Source organism: Sus scrofa, chromosome 7, assembly GCF_000003025.6.
Source record: "Sus scrofa isolate TJ Tabasco breed Duroc chromosome 7, Sscrofa11.1, whole genome shotgun sequence".
NCBI classification, from domain to species: Eukaryota; Metazoa; Chordata; class Mammalia; order Artiodactyla; family Suidae; genus Sus; species Sus scrofa.
The window spans coordinates 100,590,105-100,609,996 of record NC_010449.5 but is presented as its reverse complement, the minus strand read 5'-3'; the positions used below and the strand labels follow the sequence as shown (position 1 = coordinate 100,609,996).

The 19,892-nt window shown below is 38.6% G+C and overlaps 1 protein-coding gene across 1 annotated transcript in view; it reads left to right on the top strand.

Annotated features, from left to right (window-relative positions):
- Positions 1-19,892, top strand: part of SPTLC2 (serine palmitoyltransferase long chain base subunit 2) — a 93,614-nt gene that overhangs the window by 28,977 nt on the left and 44,745 nt on the right. Inside the window, exons 2-7 of the mRNA XM_021099554.1 lie at positions 368-562; positions 9,934-10,088; positions 12,677-12,825; positions 14,676-14,800; positions 16,032-16,125; positions 19,504-19,609. Of these exons, the coding sequence (XP_020955213.1) occupies positions 368-562; positions 9,934-10,088; positions 12,677-12,825; positions 14,676-14,800; positions 16,032-16,125; positions 19,504-19,609 (824 nt within the window). The remainder of the gene's footprint in view (positions 1-367; positions 563-9,933; positions 10,089-12,676; positions 12,826-14,675; positions 14,801-16,031; positions 16,126-19,503; positions 19,610-19,892) is intronic.

The following is a 19,892-nucleotide window of genomic DNA, read 5'->3' as shown; positions in this document are numbered from 1 at the left end:
CATAAAATCAAATGATAGAAATCAGTGTTAAGCATTGTTCTTATTCCTTCTCCCTCTTTTTTTCTTTGCTGTTACCTGAAATATATATATATATTTATATATTTTAAGTTATATATAATATATTCATATATTTTAAGTTACATATATGTAATATATATTTATATATTTTAAGTTATATATATATAAAACTTAAAACTGATTTCCATTGAAAAAATTATGCCCTACTTAGAACTTAGTGGGTGGTGTTTTTGTTTTTGACAGCTACTTAGAGAATTCTAAAGGTATGCAAATCTGTAAGGCCTTAGATTTTAAGTCTTAGTCTTTTTCTTGCCATCACTGAAATGAACCTTTTTAACCTCCCTTTTAGATACATCATGTTACACAAAATGGAGGACTGTATAAAAGACCATTTAACGAAGCTTTTGAAGAAACACCAATGCTGGTCGCTGTGCTTACTTATGTCGGGTATGGTGTACTCACTCTCTTTGGATATCTTCGAGATTTCTTGAGGCATTGGAGAATTGAAAAGTGTCACCATGCAACGGAAAGAGAAGAACAACAGGTTAGAGAGTCTTTGATTTCTGTAAATGGAAGCCTTTTATCTGGGAATCTTCACTCATTTTTTTCTTTAGAAATTTGGCTATGCATTAAAATAAAAATATTCTAAATGCAGTTAAATTAAAACATCCCGCAAAGATGGAGTTCCCATTGTGGCTCATTGGTTAACGAACCCGACTAGTATTCATGAGGACGTGGGTTCTGTCCCTGGCCTCACTCCGTGGGTTAAGGATCCAGCATTGCCGTGAGCTGTGGTGTTGGTTGCAGATGCAGCTCTGATTCGACCCCTAGCCTGGGAACCTCCATATGCCTCGGGTGCAGCCCTAAAAATAAATAAATAAATAAAACATTTCACAAAGCAAACTGAGAACAAGGGTAAAATCCTGGAGAAATCAGAGCATTTAGCATATTTTAATTTAGTCATCACAAGAATTTATTTGTATGGATTAGAAAGCTAAAGTTCACAGGTTAAGTCATGTTTCCTAAGATGCCTAATGTCGGAGCTGGTATGTGGACACAGGTCTGTGAAGAGCCAGAAACCGTGTTCTTTTTGTCACGATAACCGTATTGTGCTCCAGCGTGTGTCTCCGGTTCTCTGGAGAGGTTGTGTTCTTTAGAGCTCAGGATGTCTTTTCTCATAGACACGTTATACATACTTGTCTGATTGACAGATCACCGCTTCTTCCCAAACAAACAAGCCCTGAATGTGGCTGAGCTGCTGTGTTTTCATGGAAAACAGTCTTGTTTTAATAATGGTAAATAGAGATGATAACAGTTGTCCTGGGGGAGGAGGCCCTCACCTCACTTCACTTTTCTCTGTATACTCCTTTGTTCCCCTAGAGTTTCGTACAATATATGTGTATTATCTCCCCTTAAAAAAGTATAGATAGAATTAGAGTGAAAATGCCTGATTTTATGAAAAACTAACTTGTTCGTTCCTGGCATGCAAGATATGGAGAGATTGTCCTCCAGCTCAGGGTATGTACTAGATTAGAGCAGGGATTCAGGAGTTGGATAATTTTTGTCCACATACCCATCCCGTTTCTGGGACATCAGAGGAAAGAGGCAGATGTGGCAGCAAAGTCAGTACTGAGAGGGGAGCAGTAAACCCTGGGCATGGATGATGGAGCCATGGGAAGGAGGGGAAGAGAGCACCAGCAAACATGGGAAAGGAAAGGACTTGTCAGCTGCTAGGAAGCCAGAACCAATCAGTGTATGGATTGAAGATTCTGGAACAGGGAGAACTGAGGATCTAGGTGTTCTCCTCTCATCTCAGCTGTTCTGCATCCCTCCCAACCCTGGTACCACAAGTTGACCTCCTCGTTGCCCTGAAATGCCTACAAGTTCATTTCATTAAGAAGGTTGGGGTCTTTTTTTTTTTTTTTTTGGTGATACCTAATACAAGCAAAGCGCTGCATTCAAAACTCGGTCCAGTAGGCCAAACTAATTTTCATTTTTGAAAACCAGAACAAATTAAGAAATTTCTTTGATTCACCCTTTTTTTCTACTCCTGTCTACATCCCAAGGAAACCTTCTCGTATGGTACATCTACAATATGTTGATGGATTTTTTTTATATCCCTCAGGTGTGGCTTGCTTACTCGAGGTTTTAGTTTACAATACACTTACAATGTCACACAGTTTTCCAAAGACTTAGGCACAAGTCAGTATTTTCCTACTAGACTGAGTTATGGTGCTTGTGACTGGTGGGAGCTAAAGTTTTATCACATGTTCACACTAGGAAATTTTTGTCTACAGGGACCTCTCATAGTGTTTATACCTGTAGAGACCTAATAATTGACACATAGAGGTGGAGGTGGGGGGACCGCTGATATGTGTAGAATGTTCCTGGTTGAGGGGATAGACTGGTCGGCAGAGGCATGAGGCATGTTTGGGAGAGCCTGGAATGTGGATGTATGAGAAATTGTGTTTTGAATGTTTGGTTGGCAGCGAGGAGTCCTGGGCAGTTTTTGAGCAGGGCAGTGACTAGAGAGTTTACACAGCCGGTGCTCTGTCCCAGTGTGATAAATGAATGAATGAACCAATGGGATGCACCTGAATTACTTTGTAGGGGAGGACATTATCTTTGGGACCTGTTTCATGTTTCCAGAGTGCAAATTGACTATTCAGGTATTGGAGGGGCCCTGTACGTGCTTTGTGTAAAAGAATGAGAACACAGATTTTCTCCTTAAGTAGGTCCTGATTTTGTTGAGGAAACATATACATTTCAAAATTGTGGGCCTTTGCAAAGCACTGTACAGGTAAATAGTGTTTGAATTGTATACAGATGTAGAACAAAGGTGTACACTGAGGGAGTTCCTGCTCTGGCACAGTGGGTTAAGGGATCCTGTGGTACAGGTGTGGCCAAGAAAAAAGTAGACGCTATGCTAGAGTTAATCAGGAAATAATTCTTGAAGGAAGTAATAGGAGGAAATACTAGGACAGAGGACATTTGCTTCTAGAGTTTGTTTAAAGGAGGACTGTACTCATTTATTCAAATTCGTTTCCGTAGGATTTTCACAGTAGATGACTTTAGCAGTTAAAACAGCTGAATCCTGCCAATTTCTTGTGAAAATTCAGCTTTTAGAAGGAGAGGAAGGATCATTTAGCCTTATGGCAGATCATGTTTGTTTTCTGAGGCTGGATTAAATGTGGAGAGAAGGACAGGCCAAGTTTAAAGTGTTACACTAGAAAGAGGTGAGGGAAAGTGCTGGCTTAGGAGCATACATGCAAATATAGTGTTTCCACTTCCTCATTTCACTGAGTGAGTGGTGTTCATAACCAGCTCCTATTTTCTTCCTCATTCCATTGCAAAAGAGAGCCCGTTTTAACTGCTTTGCTAGTTCCTCTGCTCAGTTCCTTGAACAGACCAAGTACACTCGTGGACACTTGCTGTTCTGTGAGGCAAGCTCTGCGCCGAGACAGACAGTGAATGGTTCCCCTGCTTCCTCTTCTTTGTGGTACCCCGGTCACCCTAGCTGAGGTTCAGCAGGACGCCAGCATTTTACACCCTCCTTCCTTTTTGAGTTTTGTTTTCTTTAGCACTTTTCATTTTAATACATGCTTTATATTTTATGCATTTGTCTTTAGTGTCTTTTTCTTCCACCAAAATATATATTCCACAAGAACAGAGACTGTTGTTATCTTTTTGTTTACTGCTCTGTGACTGCGGCCTAGAAGAGGGCTTGGCACACGTTAAGACATTCAGTAGATGTTTAAGATGTGAGTGGTGGTCACAGTAACAGTGAAAAGTTCTGAGTTTTGAACTGACATGTTCATTGTGTGTGTGTGTTTGTGTGTGTAAACATATGCACATGCAAGCACACAGATGTACAGATGACTCAATTTTAGGTCTAGGGAAAAACAAGCGTCTTTAATCTTGAAATCTCATGTTATGCCTTTACTGATGTCATAGAAACAGTAAGGAAGTGGCTTCCTGTCTATAACATTAACAACAGGAAAGAGCAGTGGACCGTAGGGAAGGCTCTTCATTGACCACAATGCTTGTTTATCTGTTGAGTTTCTGTTTTTTTCTTAGCGGTTTTACAAAGTTTTTATGTATTCTAGAAAACATTTTGCAGCGGTCTTCTCGACTCTGTGGCTTGTCTTTCCACCCTGTGTGTGTGGTGTCTTTTAATGAACAGAACTTCCTTTGAAATAAGCAGATTTATCAATCTTCTGTTAGGAATCATGCTTTTTGTACTTTGTTTAAAGTACTTTGTCCTCTCCCAAGTTCATGAATGTGTTTTCCTGTTTTCATTGTGTTTTAAACAATAAATACGACATTGAATCAAAAGAGGTTGTCAATATTTGACCATTTTTGAACCAGTAAAAAAAAATAATTTCATATGATTCAATCTAATAAAATAAAGAAGAAGAGGCCTCTGTCTGGACTTGTATAGATGTGTAAAGAGATGAAATTTAGGTATAAAATATGGTTGATAAGTTAAATGTAGATTATGATAGAAATTCTTAATTCTTCTTAAGAAATTGCTTCCCTGCGTTGTAACAGTACCTGTTTTTACATGAGAGAAATAAACTAAGCTTTGGAAAGTGGGGCCCTGGTTTTTGACTTCTGAAATTCAGGTAAAACATTTCCAGATTCTTGTTGGCTGCCTCACTTACCTGCTGTGGCTGAAAGACTGGTCTGAATACATGCCTGGAGCCTCCTCTAATGTGGAGAGGAAGGGTCACTGAAGAGAGTCACTGAAAGTAATAGAACTCTTTTTTCCCCCTAGCAACTCTGGAAACACGTGGATAAACTGAATTACTTCTTACTCTAATTAAAAAATCCTAATAGAGTTCCCTGGTGGCTCAGCAGGTTAAGGATCCAGCATGGTCATTGCTGTGGCACAAGTTTGATCCCTGGCCCAGGAACTTCTGCATGCTGTGGGCACAGCCAAAAAAACAAAACAAAACAAAAACTTCTAATAGAGAATTTTGGGGGTTAATATTTTGCTTTTGTTTTTATTGAGGTAAATTTTATATAGCCATTTAAATTTATTTAGCCATTTTAAAGCATACAGTTCAGTGACATTTACTACATTTAGAACATGGGAGTTCCCATTGTGGCTCAGTGGTAACGAACCTGGCTAGTATCCACGAGGATGTAGGTTCGATCCTCGGCCTCACTCAGTGGGTTGAAGATCCAGCGTTGCCGTGAGCTGTGGTGTAGGTTGCATACATGCTCACATCTGGCGTGGCTGTGGCTGGCAGCTGCAGCTCCATTTGGACCCTTAGCCTGGGAACCTCCATATGCCAAGGGTGCAGCCCTAAAAGGACAAAAGGCAAAAGACAAAAAAAAAAGAATATTGTGCAACCACCCCCTCTGTGTCTATTTTATTTATCTCTTCATCTTTTATTGACATTTGGATTGTTACCATACTTTGGCTGTTGTGACAAGTGCTGCTGTGACCATTCATGTACAAGTACCTGTTTAAATATCTGTTTTCCATTCTTTGGGGTATATTTTCTAGACATGCAATTACTGGATCTTATGGAAGTTCTAAATTTACCGTTCTGAGAAACCAAACTGTTCTTCACTGCAGCTGCACCATTTTATATTCCCACCAGCAGAGAATGAAGGTTTTTCTAAAGATCTAATAGTTGTGTATTTTACATTTAAGACTATGAGTCATTTTGAGTTAATTTTTATGTGTGTTGTAAGGTTTAGATCAAAGTTCATTTTTTTTGCTTGTTGATGTCCAGTTGCTTCAGTGAGAATGTTGGTTTTTTCTTACGGTTTTTTTTTTTCTTTCCTTTTTAGGGCCGAACCCATGGCATATGGAGGTTCCCAGGCTAGGGGTTCGAATCAGAGCTGTAGCTGCTGGCCTATGCCACAGCAGCACAGGATCCAAGCCGAGTCTGTGACCTACACCACAGCTCACAGCACTGCTGGATCCTTAACCCACTGAGTGAGGCCAGGGATCAAACCTGCATCCTCATGGATACTCATTGGATTTGTTTCTGCTGAGCCACAGCGGGAACTCCCTTTAGTGTTTTTTGTTTTGTTTTGTTTTGTTTTTTTGGCTGTGCCCACAGTATGCAGAAGTTCTCAGGCCAGGGATCGAACCTGTGCCACAGCAGCACTCGGGCTGCTGCAGTGACAATTCTGGATCCTTAACCTGCTGAGCTACCAGGGAGCTGAAGAATGTTGTTTTTTTTGAAATAAGTATGCCATTTAAAAAGAGTCTGTGACTATCTAAATACTATATTGTCATTTCATAGATGTTTATTTGTTCCACCCCGTTTTTTTTTTACTTGACTAGGTTTTTAATGGAAGAAGAAAGCTATTTCATGATTCTTATTTGTTCTTTAGAGACTGTGTACTGACTGCTAGAGTTACTTCTCCCATTTTTCTTTCTGTGCACTAGGCACAGTAGGTCAGAGGTAGAAGTTTAAATCATTTTTAGGTTGAGAAGACACTGAAACTTTGCTGAGAATATTTTTCAAGCTTTTCATTGGAACATCAAAGCAGTGATCATGTGCCTCAAATGCTCACTTTTGAGAGAAATTTTATTCTTTGATATATTGAAATTTGTGTCCTAGACTCTAAAATAAGTAAAAGTTAATATGTTAGAACTAGTCTATCCCACGGCTTTTGGTCTCTATCATCCCTCACTGTGACAGCTTCTTCACTGTGCAAGTCTGTTCCCATCTCAGGGACTTACTTAGTCCTTTTCTTATTGTAAGGAGAGGTGGCACTTCCTGATATCTGTTTAGGAAACCAGAGCCCATCCCTGCCCTTCCAACCTCAGACACCTGTGTCACTGCTTACCCAAAGCTCACCTCATTCTAGCCTACAGCCCTTTTCTTTTTGGCATTTAATAACCCTGGTAGATACTGGATTTTCTTAAGTTTTTTTCTGATTTTTATATAGTAAAAGCAAAAATGTTGCTTTTTTTTTTTTTTTTTTTTTTCCCACTGTACAGCAAGGGGGTCAGGTTATCCTTAGATGTATACATTGCAGTTACAAAATGTTGCTTTTTGTTGCTAATAAAAATTTGTTCATGATGGAGTATTTCTCTTGTCTTTGAGTAAATAGGTTAATATTGATACGCAGTGTTTATGAGTCTTTTTTTTTTTTTTGCTTTTTAGGGCCACGCTTGCAGCATGTGGAGGTTCCCAGGCTAGGGGTCCAATCAGAGCGTCACCTGCCGACCTACACCACAGCCACAGCAGTGCAGATCTGAGCCGAATCTGCAATCTACAGCACAGCTCACGGCAACACTGGATCCTTAACACACTGAGAGAGGCCAGGGATTGAACCCGCAACCTCATGGTTCCTAGTTGGATTCGTTTTTGCTTTGCCATCACAGGAACTCCATGCAGTGTTTAGAAAGTTTAAAAAACTGAGATCAAGATGAGTTAGTTCTGGAATTTCTAGTGTGGCACAGTGGGTTAAGAATCTGATTACAGTGGCTCAGGTCACTGTGGAGGCACACGTTTAATCCCTGGCCCAGTGCAGTGGGTTAAAAGATATGACCTTGCCACAGCTGCTACACAGGTCCCAGCTAAGGCTCAGATTCAGTCCCTTACCTGGGGAATTTCCATCTGCCGTGGGTGGGGCCCTAAAATTTAAAAAAAAAAAAAAAAAAAAAAAAGTGTAGTACTGTTTACCCTATTTGATGTGAGTTTCAAAGGACTGGAGACTACTTTTTTTTTTTTCCTTTTTGAAATAAATACATGGTGAATAATAGTTAAAGGAAAGTCCTTAATTTAGAATTCGGATGTCTCTGTTCTGATTTTAATTCATCCAGTATGTTGAAAGAGAAGACTGTCAGAAGGGACCTGGTATTTAAGTAATACATTTCCAATTGTGACAGACATTATTTATGGATATTTTCTCACAAGGAAGTGTAAATGTTGGAACCAGTTGTAGGAGAGATGGTATCAGGTACCACAAATTCCTGAGTCCTTTCTGACTCTCCCTGGCTTTCTGACTCTCCTTAGCTTAAGGAGATTTTATCTTAGTTAGGCTTACTTGGCACCTTAGAGTCTAGTGTTAGAAGGTTGTTAATTTTAAAATAAGACAAAATTTTTTTTTTTTTGGTCTTTTTGCTATTTCTTGGGCCGCTCCCTCGGCATATGGAGGTTCCCAGGCTAGGGGTCGAATCGGAGCTGTAGCCACTGGCCTACGCCAGAGCCACAGCAACTCAGAATCCAAGCCGAGCAACTTACACCACAGCTCACAGCAACGCGGAATCGTTAACCCACTGAGCAAGGCCAGGGATCAAACCCGAAACCTCATGGTTCCTAGTTGGATTTGTTAACCACTGCGCCACTACGGGAACTCCAAGACTTAAAATTTTAATGTTTTTGATTAGCTTATTTAATAGATTAATTTTGATTGGCACCTAGCCCAGATCTGAGAGCTAGGAGCTCAGTGGTTTGCTGACTATTGTAAAACTGTAGCTCAGTTTTCGTTTTGTTTGGTTTGCCTTTTACCTTCAGGTAGATCTCATGTGGCCTGACCACATGTGTTCTGAGCAGTAGTCATACCACGTGGGACATAACATTATGCATTAATTACAGTTCCACTGTGACTTTATTTTTTACAGATTTAATTTCAGGGAGGAAAAGAATTTTAAATCCCTGACCATGAAAATTCATTTTGAGATTTTTTTTTCTTTTTTAACTTGCACACAAGGAGAGAAAGCTGAGGTAGGTGTCTTTCTAAAATCTACCTTTTAGTGTTTCTTATTTATAATTTTTCTTTAGATTTTTTTTTTTTTTTTTTTTTTTTTGGGTTGGGCAGACCATACCTTCAGCATTTGGAAGTTCCTGAGCCAGGGATCAAACCTGAGCCATAGCAGTGACAACACTGAGTCCTTAACCTCTGGGCCACCAGGAAGCTTTGTATTCATCTTTTTTAATCTTTGACGGCTGCACCGGTGGCACATGGAAGTTCTTAGGCCAGAGGTCAGATTGGAGCTGTAGCTGCTGCCTGTACCACAGCCACAGCAACACTGGATCCAAACCGCATCTGCAACCTACACCACAGCTTGTAGCAACATCAGATCCTTAACCCACTGAGCGAGGCTGGGGATTGAACCTGCATTCTCACAGAAACCGTGTCAGAGTCCTAAACCTGCTGAGCCATAACAGAACTCCCTTGTTTCATTTTGATCCTTGAGAATATGCAGAGGATGGAATTTTAATTTTGGAATTATTTTTCTAGGTTGAAACTGGAAGTTTAGGGGTTTTTATGGCATTTCCCCTAACACTCGTGGGGATGGAGGGAGAAAAATGGTATTTTTAAAGTTATTAGGAAGGAAAACCATTTAATGACAGAATCATATATCTGGGTTTTATTTTTTTGTGAAACCTGCATTATTAAGTTAAATTCTTTGGCTCTACTTTTGTCCAGATAGTTACTTATAACCTTTTTTCTTTTTTCTTTGTTTTTTGTTGTTGTTGTTGTTGTCTTTTTAGGGCCACACCCACAGCATATGGAGATTCCCAGGCCAAGGGTTGAATTATGGCTGTAGCTGCTGGTCTACACCATAGCCACAGCAACATCAGATCCAAGCAGTGTCTGTAACTATACCACAGCTCATGGCAACACCGGATCCTTAACCACTGAGCAAGGCCAGGGATCAAATCTGCATCCTCATGGAGGCTAATCAGATTCCTTTTTGCTGAGTCATAATGGGAACTCCTACTGGTAACCATTTTTTATAGTTCAGCCATCAAAGCTAAGTGACTTCTACCTGATTAAGGGTTGTTTTAATCATGAAGAATTGATGCCTTTCTAAATGTTTTGTCTGTGTAGTTGACCTCTATTCTAAAGTGCTCTTGGAATATGAAAAGGGAAGTTGTAAAACTTTTCAAAGTAACTCAGTTAAATTTATAGCATTTCTCCATTTGTTGGCAGGACTTTGTGTCATTGTATCAGGATTTTGAAAACTTCTATACAAGGAACCTCTATATGAGGATTCGAGACAACTGGAATCGACCCATCTGCAGTGTGCCTGGAGCCAGGGTGGACATCATGGAGAGACAGTCTCACGACTACAACTGGTCATTCAAGTGAGTCTCGGTTGGGAAATTCTTTTTTTCTCTTTCTTTCTTTCTTCCTTCCTTCCTTCCTTCCTTCCTTCCTTCCTCTCTCTTCCTTCCTTCCTTCCTTTTTGCTTTTCAGGGCCATACCCGAGGCAAATGGAAGTTCCCAGGCTAGGAGCCAAATCGGAGCTGCAGCTGCTGACCTACACCATAGCCACAGCCATGCCAGATCCAAGCCTCATATGCGCGACCTACACCACAGCTCATGGCAACACCAGATTCTTGACCCACTGAGTAAGGCCAGGGATTGGACCCACATCCTTGTGCATACTAGTTGGGTTCATTACCACTGAACCATGACGGGAACTCAGGGAAATTATTTCTTGACAACAAAAAAGGAATTTCTTCACTTTAGAAAATGTGCAGTTTGAATATTCTGCCAAAATAGCAGTAGAAGCCAAGAGTACTAGACAGCATGATTAGTTTCCTTCATTTTTGAGATTTTTTTAATGCATTTTTCTATTACATTTGTTACTGTGTTGGATTATGGTTGAAAACAAAATTTTGCTTATTAAAAAACACACACAAAGAAAAACTGTTATGCCATTTACAGGATCAAATCTGAATTTATTTCTAGATATTTTGATTTTTCAAGTGATTCAAGGCTATATAGAGTCTTTTTACTTAAATGAATTGAATTGTTTAGAAAACATTTTATATTTATAAAATATTATTTTGTTTATATTGTACAAGTATTACATGGTTGTATGGTCATTCATTATTATTATTAATTATATACTTATATTAATATGTAATAATAATATTTTGTTATTATTTTGGCCGTACTCACGGCATGTGGAAGTTCCTGGACCAGGGATCAAACCAGTTACTTGAGCTGCTGTAGTGACAACATTGGATCCTTAATCTGTTGCACCACAGGAAACTCTGGTCATTATTTTTTAATTTTTTAATTTTTTGTCTTTTTAGGGCCACTCCTGTGGCATATGGAAATTCTCAGGCTAGGGGTCGAATTGGAGCTGTACCTGCTAGCCTGCATCATGGCCATAGCAACACAGGATCCAAGCCATGTCTGTGACCTACACCATAGCTCTCGGCAATGCCAGATCCTAAACCTTCTGAGCAAGGCCAGGGATCAAACCTACGTCCTCATGGATGCTAGTCAGATTCATTTTTACTGAGCCATGAAGGAAACTCTTGGTCATTATTTTTTTAAAAAAGACAAATAATACAGATAAACTGAAGGTCCCCTGTGAGGACTAACTACAATCCTTTTGCAAATCCACTTCTATACAAATCCTTACTGCCCAGAGGTGACATTGTCATCCTTTGAATGTATATCATTCTTCCATATGTTTTCTGTGGGGCATGTGTGTAGTGTATTACTGGGCTTGCGCATAGGTAGTTTTTAATTTACAATAATGGGATCATATATAGAAATAAGTTTACATCTTGCTTTTTTAAAAACTTGTTAACATATTTGTTTATATTTACAGTAGGCTCATTATTTGTACTGACTACTTACTAGTCACTACATACAGTATATAGCAGCTTGGGCTGCAGCATCCTTTGTTAACCGCAAAATCTAAAGAGTTAAAACAGCAGGCATTTATTTCTTATCCATACTTCTTGTTTGTCTTAAACTGGTAGGGCCTCAACCATATTGTTCTCACTTAGGGTCCCAGGCTGACTGAACTTCCATTATATTGAATGTCACTGGCCCATGTGCCTGGAAAAGCAACATGGTAAAGGAATTGTGTAGTGACTCTTAAAGGGTCCTTAAGTATATGTCCTTTTATATGTGTATGGGAATTGCTGAGTCAAAGATATGTGTATCTTTTAATAGAAGAGTTCTGCCAAACAGCCCTCCAAAAAAAAAAAAGGTACTGACTAATACTTTTTTTTTTTCTTTTCTTTCTTTTCCTGTCTTTTTAGGACCACAACCTTGGCATGTGGAGTTTCCCAGGCTAGGGGTCCAATCAGAGCTATAGCCACGACTATGCCACAACTCAGAATCTGAGCCATGTCTGTGACCTACACCACAGCTTATGGCAACGCCGGATCCTTAACCCACTGGTCGAGGCCAGGGACTGAACCTGCGTCCTCATGGATTTGTTAACTGCTGAGCCATGATGGAAGCTCCTGATACTTTTTTAAAGGATTTTCATAGTTTTTAAAAATTAAAAGTTTTTCATTTTTCGAAGGTTTATCAGAATGTAGTTGGTTTACAATACTACGATAATTTTTGCGGTACAACAAAGTGATTCAGTTCCACATTAACACACATCCATTCTTTTTCAGATTCTTGTCCCATAAGATTATCACCTGACTGTTATTCTTATCTATAGTGTATGAGCGTGTCTTGGCCAACACTAGTTATGGCCAGTTTTTAAATATCTCTGTTGTAAGTGATGTTTTAACTTTGTTTTAACTTCCATTTTCCTAGTAGTGAGTTTGAGCTGCTTTTCATCTAGATCATATTCTCTTTACTCCCTATAAATGGTGTTTCCTTTTGTATTTATCAGTAAGTTTATTATCACTTGTAAGTATCTGATTTGCTCTTGAGTTTCCTGCACTTTTATGCTATTGAAATATAGGTACACCGGGAATATAATTAAAGATGTTATAAACATGGGTTCCTACAATTATCTTGGATTTGCACGAAATACTGGAGCATGTCAAGAGGCAGCTGCCAAAGTCCTGGAGGAGTATGGTGTTGGAGTGTGCAGCACTCGGCAGGAAATTGGTAAGGGTAGGCTCTGTTTGGCCAGCTGATGTTCTTACCTTTTTTACTCAGGAAGGAATAATACTGATAGAGATCTAGAATATTAAGCATCCAAATACATACTTTGCCTTATAGTTTAGATCATGTAGTAAATGCTTTATTTTTCTGAAGTGATGGATAATTTTAATGCTTTCAATGCTTTTTGACATATATTTAATTTTTCCATTGTTATACAAACAGAATATCTTTAGAAAAGTTCCATTAAGTATTTGTTCATTTATAACTTTAGAGTTGACTTTATTGGCTTGTGCACTTGATAATTGTTAAGAGTACTACCTACTAGTACTGAACCCAATCCATGAGGACTCAGGTTGGATCCCTGGCCTTGCTCAGCAGATTGAGGATCTGGTGTTGTGTAGGCCGGTAGCTACAGCTCTGATTCAACTCCTAGCCTGGGAACTTGCATATGCTGCAGGTGTAGCTCTTAAAAAAAAAAAAAAAAAAAAGACCATTACTGCCCATGGGCATATGAGGGTTAATCTCTGTCCATCTTGGTAAATTGGGACTAATAGCAATCCCTACCTTACAGCACTGTTTCAAGAGTTAAATAAGCTCATTGTAAAATTATAAACAGTAAATGTTAACTCTTTTGTTATTATTACAAGCCTATAAAATGTAAAAGTGAACAGATTTATACAAAGAGATTTAATTTATTTAAGTTCAAAGGAAGATTGCAGTTTTTCCTATGTTGGTCCAGAGAACTGATAATTGTAGAAGTTATAAGACAATTTTTATTGCTGTGAATCACCCAAACCTTATTGGATTAAAACAGCAGTTCATTATTATTTCTCATGGGTGTAGAGAATGGCAGGTGCAGCTGGCTCGTTCTCACTCAGGGTCCCCAGCAATGTGGCTAAGGGAGCATTGTGCAGTGACAGCACAGAATAATCGTATACTACATCCTTATGGCACTTTCTGTTTTATAAATCGCTTGAACATTTTATCCTTTTTGGTTTTCACAACAGTGTCACGAGGTAGATGGAACAAATATTATTCTTGGTATTTAACAGATAAGAAACCGAGGCCCAGAGAAATTAAGTAACTTGCTTAAGCTCTAAGGACACAAAACATCAAAGTTCAGCAGTCTTCCTTCTCAGCATTTTTTCTCTCTGCATGTAGACAGGGTCAGTGTTGTTTGGTCCTTAGGGTTTTGAGTACTGATATAAAAATCACAATGCAAACTGAAGGGGGGTGTTTTTTAACTTACCTTTTGCTGCATAACAAGTCATTCCAAAATTTAGTGGCTTAAAACAGAAACATTTATTTGCTTGTGATTCTGTAGTTTGGGGAGGGTTTGACATTTATCTCAACTCCCTGTGGGGTTGGGTGGGACTTTATGACTGAAGATAGATTATCTAAGATGGTGCCACTTACACATCTGGCATCTCAGCTGGGTGGTGAGCCCTGCCCCTTCCCTACACAGTCTCATCCTCCAGAGCCCTTCCCTGCCCACATTGTCTCGCTGTATAAAAAGCTAGTTAGATTGTTTCACATGGCAGCTGACTTCAAAGGTGTAAAAAGCAGATGCTGCCAGGCCACTTAGGGCCTGAACTTGGAACTGGCAGGTGTGAACAGGAGTGGAAGAAATTGTTGGCAACCCTCTTTCTAGAAGTTCCACCACAGGTGTTACATATGATTTTATTCAACTATTATGTTCTTTATGAGCCATTACTCTTTATAGTACTAATTCCTCCATAGACCTTAGTCTGAAAAGGTTATAATACATCGACTATGATTTCTTTTTATAAAGCAATGAGTAATTCTTAAATTTGGGGTTTGGTGATATTGGCTTCACTAATTTTTTCCCATAGGAAACCTGGACAAGCATGAAGAACTAGAGAAGCTTGTGGCAAGTTTCTTGGGAGTAGAAGCTGCTATGGCATATGGCATGGGGTTTGCAACAAATTCAATGAACATTCCTGCTCTTGTTAGCAAAGTAAGGTTTTGACATTTATGAAAACTCCCTCTTATATATCTTCTTTTGTTTTGTAAAGCATTCAGGCAAGCCAGAAGCTATTATAAACTTTAAACATAGTTTACCCAAAGATACTTCTGTCACAAGATTTTGGATAAATGTGTCCCTTAGAAACTTGTATCAGTGGAAGCTTTCTTTTTAAGAACTCATCATATTTTCTTCTTCCATTAGATGACTCTTGCCTTCTTCATTTCATACGCTTTTGAAGGGATTCTCATAAATAAAATCTCATAAAAGACTAAAATTATGGAAGAAAGGATGTTTAGTTTGGAAATTATCAGGTATTTCTTTCCAGTAGAAAAATATGGAAATATATAGGTCCCTAATACTTGTTCTTACTGTAATGCACACTGTTCAGAGGTATATGAACAAATTATGTGTCTAAGGGTATAGTATAGGTAATAACATAGATTAAAAATCATAATATGAATTAATAAGTTAAAAATAATATAAGATATATGTATGGATGTATTTTGTTTTCTCTCAGTAGAGTTTATGAGAGGACAGTAGAAGAGATAAGAGATAAATGTAAATTACATTTTAGCAAATTGGCGCTGTCAGCTTGAAAGGTCCCTTAGGACTCTGCACATCTCATTTTAGCTTTGATATCTACACATGGTATATTGAAAAATCAGTGATTTCATGAGCAGAAGACCTGAGATTTTTTTAGTTGGTTTTACTGTATGACTAGGAGCATGTCACTACCTTTCTCACTTCCTTTGTAAAATGAGGTACTAGGGCTAGGTTAACTCTAAAGTCTTTTGCAGTTACAAAAGTGTGTAGTTCCTCAGGGAATAGAAAGGACAAATAGAAAACAAAAAGCAAGAGGAGAGATTGAAACAATGATACTGATATTGATATCATGTTAAATATAATTGGTTATGTATCAATTAGAAGACAGGGGTTGTCGGGTTAAGTAAAATTAAGTAGGCTTCACCAGAAACCTGCTTAGAATATAAAGACATAGACAGGTTAAAAAGTAAAAAGATGGGGCAAGTTAGAGCATGCAAAAAATAATCAAATGTTGAAGTAACTACATTAAAATAAAGGTTTCAGAGCACATTGACAGCTTTGCCATTGTTTAAGCTTCCTTTAATAAGATATAATTATTAATGATATGAGTATTTGGTAGTTTGTGTAACTAAACTTTTCCTCCCCAGTTTCTTACCTTCCTGTGCTTGTGGTGTTGCAGGGTTGCCTAATTCTGAGTGATGAACTAAACCATGCGTCACTGGTTCTGGGAGCCAGACTCTCAGGAGCAACCATTCGAATCTTCAAACACAACAGTGAGTTTGTTGTGGAATTCACTGCTGGCCTTAGTGTTTTACTATTCTTTGTGTTAGTGGCAATGGTAACATTAGTTAAATTAATAATAGACAATATCAATGAAGCTGAAGTAGCAACATTTAAAATGTTGTCCAGGAGTTCCTGTCATGGCGCAGTACAAATGAATCTGACCAGGAACCATAAGGTTGCATGTTTGATTCCTGGCCTCACTCAGTGGGTTAAGGATTTGGCGTTGGCCCTGAGCTGTGGTGTAGGTTCCAGACACGGCTCAGATCTGGCATTGCTGTGGATGGCGTTGCTGTGGATGGAGTAGGTGTAGGCAGACAGCTGTAGCTTCAATTAGACCCCTAGCCTGGGAACTTCCATGTGCCGTGGGTGTAGCCCTCAAAAAAAAAAAAAGTAAAATGTTACCCAGTCTGCATCTGGGACCTATAACACAGCTCCTGGCAATGCTGGATCCTTAACCCACTGAGCAAGGCCAGGGGTCGAACCCGCGTCCTCATGGATAATAGTTGAGTTCATTATCGCGGAACCACAACGGGACCTCCATCCAGTTCAATAGTCTCCATCCAACATTCTCAGTCCAGTTCAACATTCTCCATCCTGTCTTTTAAAAGTTATTATCTTCCTCACTGTAATAAAAATAAAGAGGGAAACCTTTTGGTACTTAACATTTTGGTAAAATAGTCTTCTTTTTTGACTTTGAATTTTTTCATCTTCCTTTGTTTACAAGTCACTTGTTCAGTATGCATTTACTCAATGCCTATAGTGTGCCTTGCTTTAACAGTGGGGGTATTGAGGTGAATAAAGCAGGTTCCCTGATCCCAGGGATTTCTGATTGGTTGCTGAAGAGGCTGTAGACAAACCAGTAGTTAGAGTACAACAGATAGATACTAAAATACAGATATGAACAGGTGCCGTAAAAGCACAAAGAAAGGTGGCGCTAAACCAAAACTTTCTCCCTAAGTGGAAATGCCTTTGTGGATTAAAATAATCACTTATAATGAAAATGCATAACTTTCCAATAACATGTAGAGAGGAACGATTATCACATTGTTTAATATGATCTTTTATCAAAATGTGTACATGTACAAATAATAGTCTACAAAAAGCAAATCCCAATATAAGCTCTTCGCTTCTAGATGGAAGGTTTATGGATGGTAATGATTTTCTTCCTTCCTTTTGTCTTTATCTTGTCTGAAATGTTTTACAGTGAAAACGATATATACAGTATTTTGTTTTATGTCAATGGGGTTTATTAAACACAGTGGGAACTTTGGCAGTACATGTGACTGTTCCCCTCCCAAATGGCAGGGTGGCAGGCAGTGTCTGGAGGTGCCCTCATTCAGTCCATCCTTCGGTTTAAACATCAGGGTTGTTTCTAAATTTTTCTGCTAGAAACAGTACTGCATACATTTAGATTTTTGCTCATTGGTCTAATACCTTAGGATAAGTTCCCAGCAGTCTTCAAATGGTAAAATGGTATAAATTTTTTATGCTTTTCCAAATTCCTTCCAAGCATAGTCCAAATTTTTACTGAACAACTCAACTCAAAAACAGTGACTGTTTGTACTTACAGGCCAGCATAGCCCATTATGCATCATTTTAAACCTTTTCTAATGTAATAAGTCCAATGTCATATTGATTAATTATTTAATTAACTTTAGTTGAAGTATAGTTGATTTACAATGTTGTGTTAATTTTTTTTTATTAGGTTGAGCAACTTTTTGTCTTTGTGTTTCTTTGAAAATTGACCATTATCAAGCTGTTTCTCTTTTTACTGATCATAAGAGCCCTTTATGTTGATTATGCTTTCTTTTATGTTGCAGTATTTTTTTATTTTTAACTTTGTTTTTAGTGTCTTGCTGTGCAGACTTATTAAAATGTTTATGTTGTCACACTTACTGTCTTAGGACTTTTGTTTGGATTTTGTGTAATGGCTTTTCCCGTTCTAAGATCCTAAGGTTATTTCTTATCTTTTCTTCTGGTAGTTCTGTGGTATATTTTTTAATCTAAATCTTTAATTTACATGGAATTTGGGGGGCATGCTATGAATGAGATGCTGAATTTTTTTTCCTAAGTAGATAATACGGTCAAGCATTCCATAGGTAATTCCTTTCATCTGAAATTTTGAATCAATATTTATGTTTCTCTTCCTTTTTGTATATAAACAGAGGAAACTAAAACAATGAGTCCTTTTTTGTTTGTCTCCTGCCGATTGTCACACGTTGCCCTCTGCAGCAGGACTGACAGCTTCACAGTGGACTTGTTCCTTTGTGGGAGCACCTCCTATCTCTGGGTTAGATAGCAGAGAGATTGTTTTGTTATGAATAACTGAGGGTGAAAACACAGTCACAACTTTTGGCCATTGAATTTTTGTTTGTGGTATATGTATTTATTACTTACTTCTCTTTTCTACCAAGGTCCTTTTATGAAAAGAACAGATCATGTAACTTTGTAACCCCTTCCTTCAGTAATGAGCAGTAAAGAATATGATAGGGTGCTTCCCACCCCTGATAAATACACTTCAGGCTTAATGTTACATAGATTTGGGGGTGGGTTCTTAAGGGCATTATTTCAGGACAGATAGTTTAAGAATGAAGTCTGCAGTGGTGGTAACAGTGGTCTTCAAAGCATTTGTCTTTAGTAGGAAAATTATGCTCCTCATTAATGGTAGTACCCACCAAATGTTTCCTAGGCCTCTTAACTACTATAAGGACCGACAGAGCCATAAGAACTCGGTTGTGGACAGTTCAAGTCAAACATGAAACAGTCTCACCTGATTGCTAAGCTTGCTTAATACGTAGATTCATGCACCCCCAGGGTGGTGTATTTTTAACCCACTATCCAGATAAAGCTGTCTAACAGACTTTTATTGAATACATCCTTGGTGAAAGGAAGTGGAGTGTGCATCTTGAAGCTTTTCCCCCATATTTGCTTTTTAGGAGGTGTGTGCATCTGTAGTAGTTTATTCACACTTTCTTGCTCAGCCTTCTTTGTGCATTTACTTCTGAATGACTCATTAGGATTAAAGACGCACTTGATTCTATAAATACAAAAAAAGCTAATTGAACGGCAAGGTACTTCACATGGAACATTGGTCATTTCATAAACATGCTAACCAACTGAATTGGCCGTGCTACACTAATTTAGTAGTTTCTGTGGTTTTGAACATTTGTTACATTTTAGATGAGCTTTTAATTCAACCTAGTAGTAGCTTACCCATTTTGCCCTCTTTCTGCCCAGTTCTAATTATGTGAATATCATTTGCTATCTGAGACACACTTCCTGAATAAGAAAAGTATATTTCCATTTCTGAAATAAAGTTAGGAAAGAGGAGGGTACTTTGTGCTGAAATTCTCTTTTGCTTGCTATAGATATGCAAAGCCTAGAGAAGCTGTTGAAGGATGCCATTGTTTATGGTCAGCCTCGGACACGAAGGCCCTGGAAGAAAATTCTAATCCTTGTGGAGGGAATATATAGGTAATCCTGCATTATTATTATTGTTGTTGTTGTTGTTGTTGTTGTTATTATTATTATTTTCACTGCACCCTCGGCATGTGAAAGTTCCTGGGCTGGGGATCGAACCTGCGCCCACAGTAGCAACTCCAACCACTGCCATGATGCCAGATCCGTAATACATGGAGCCACCAGGGAACTCCAGGTTTATTATTCTTAGGTCTGATTTGCCCCCTGAAGTCAGAAGTTTTAAGCTGAAGGGAATACTCATCTAGATCCCTCCGGAAACTAAGGAGACAGGGTTTCT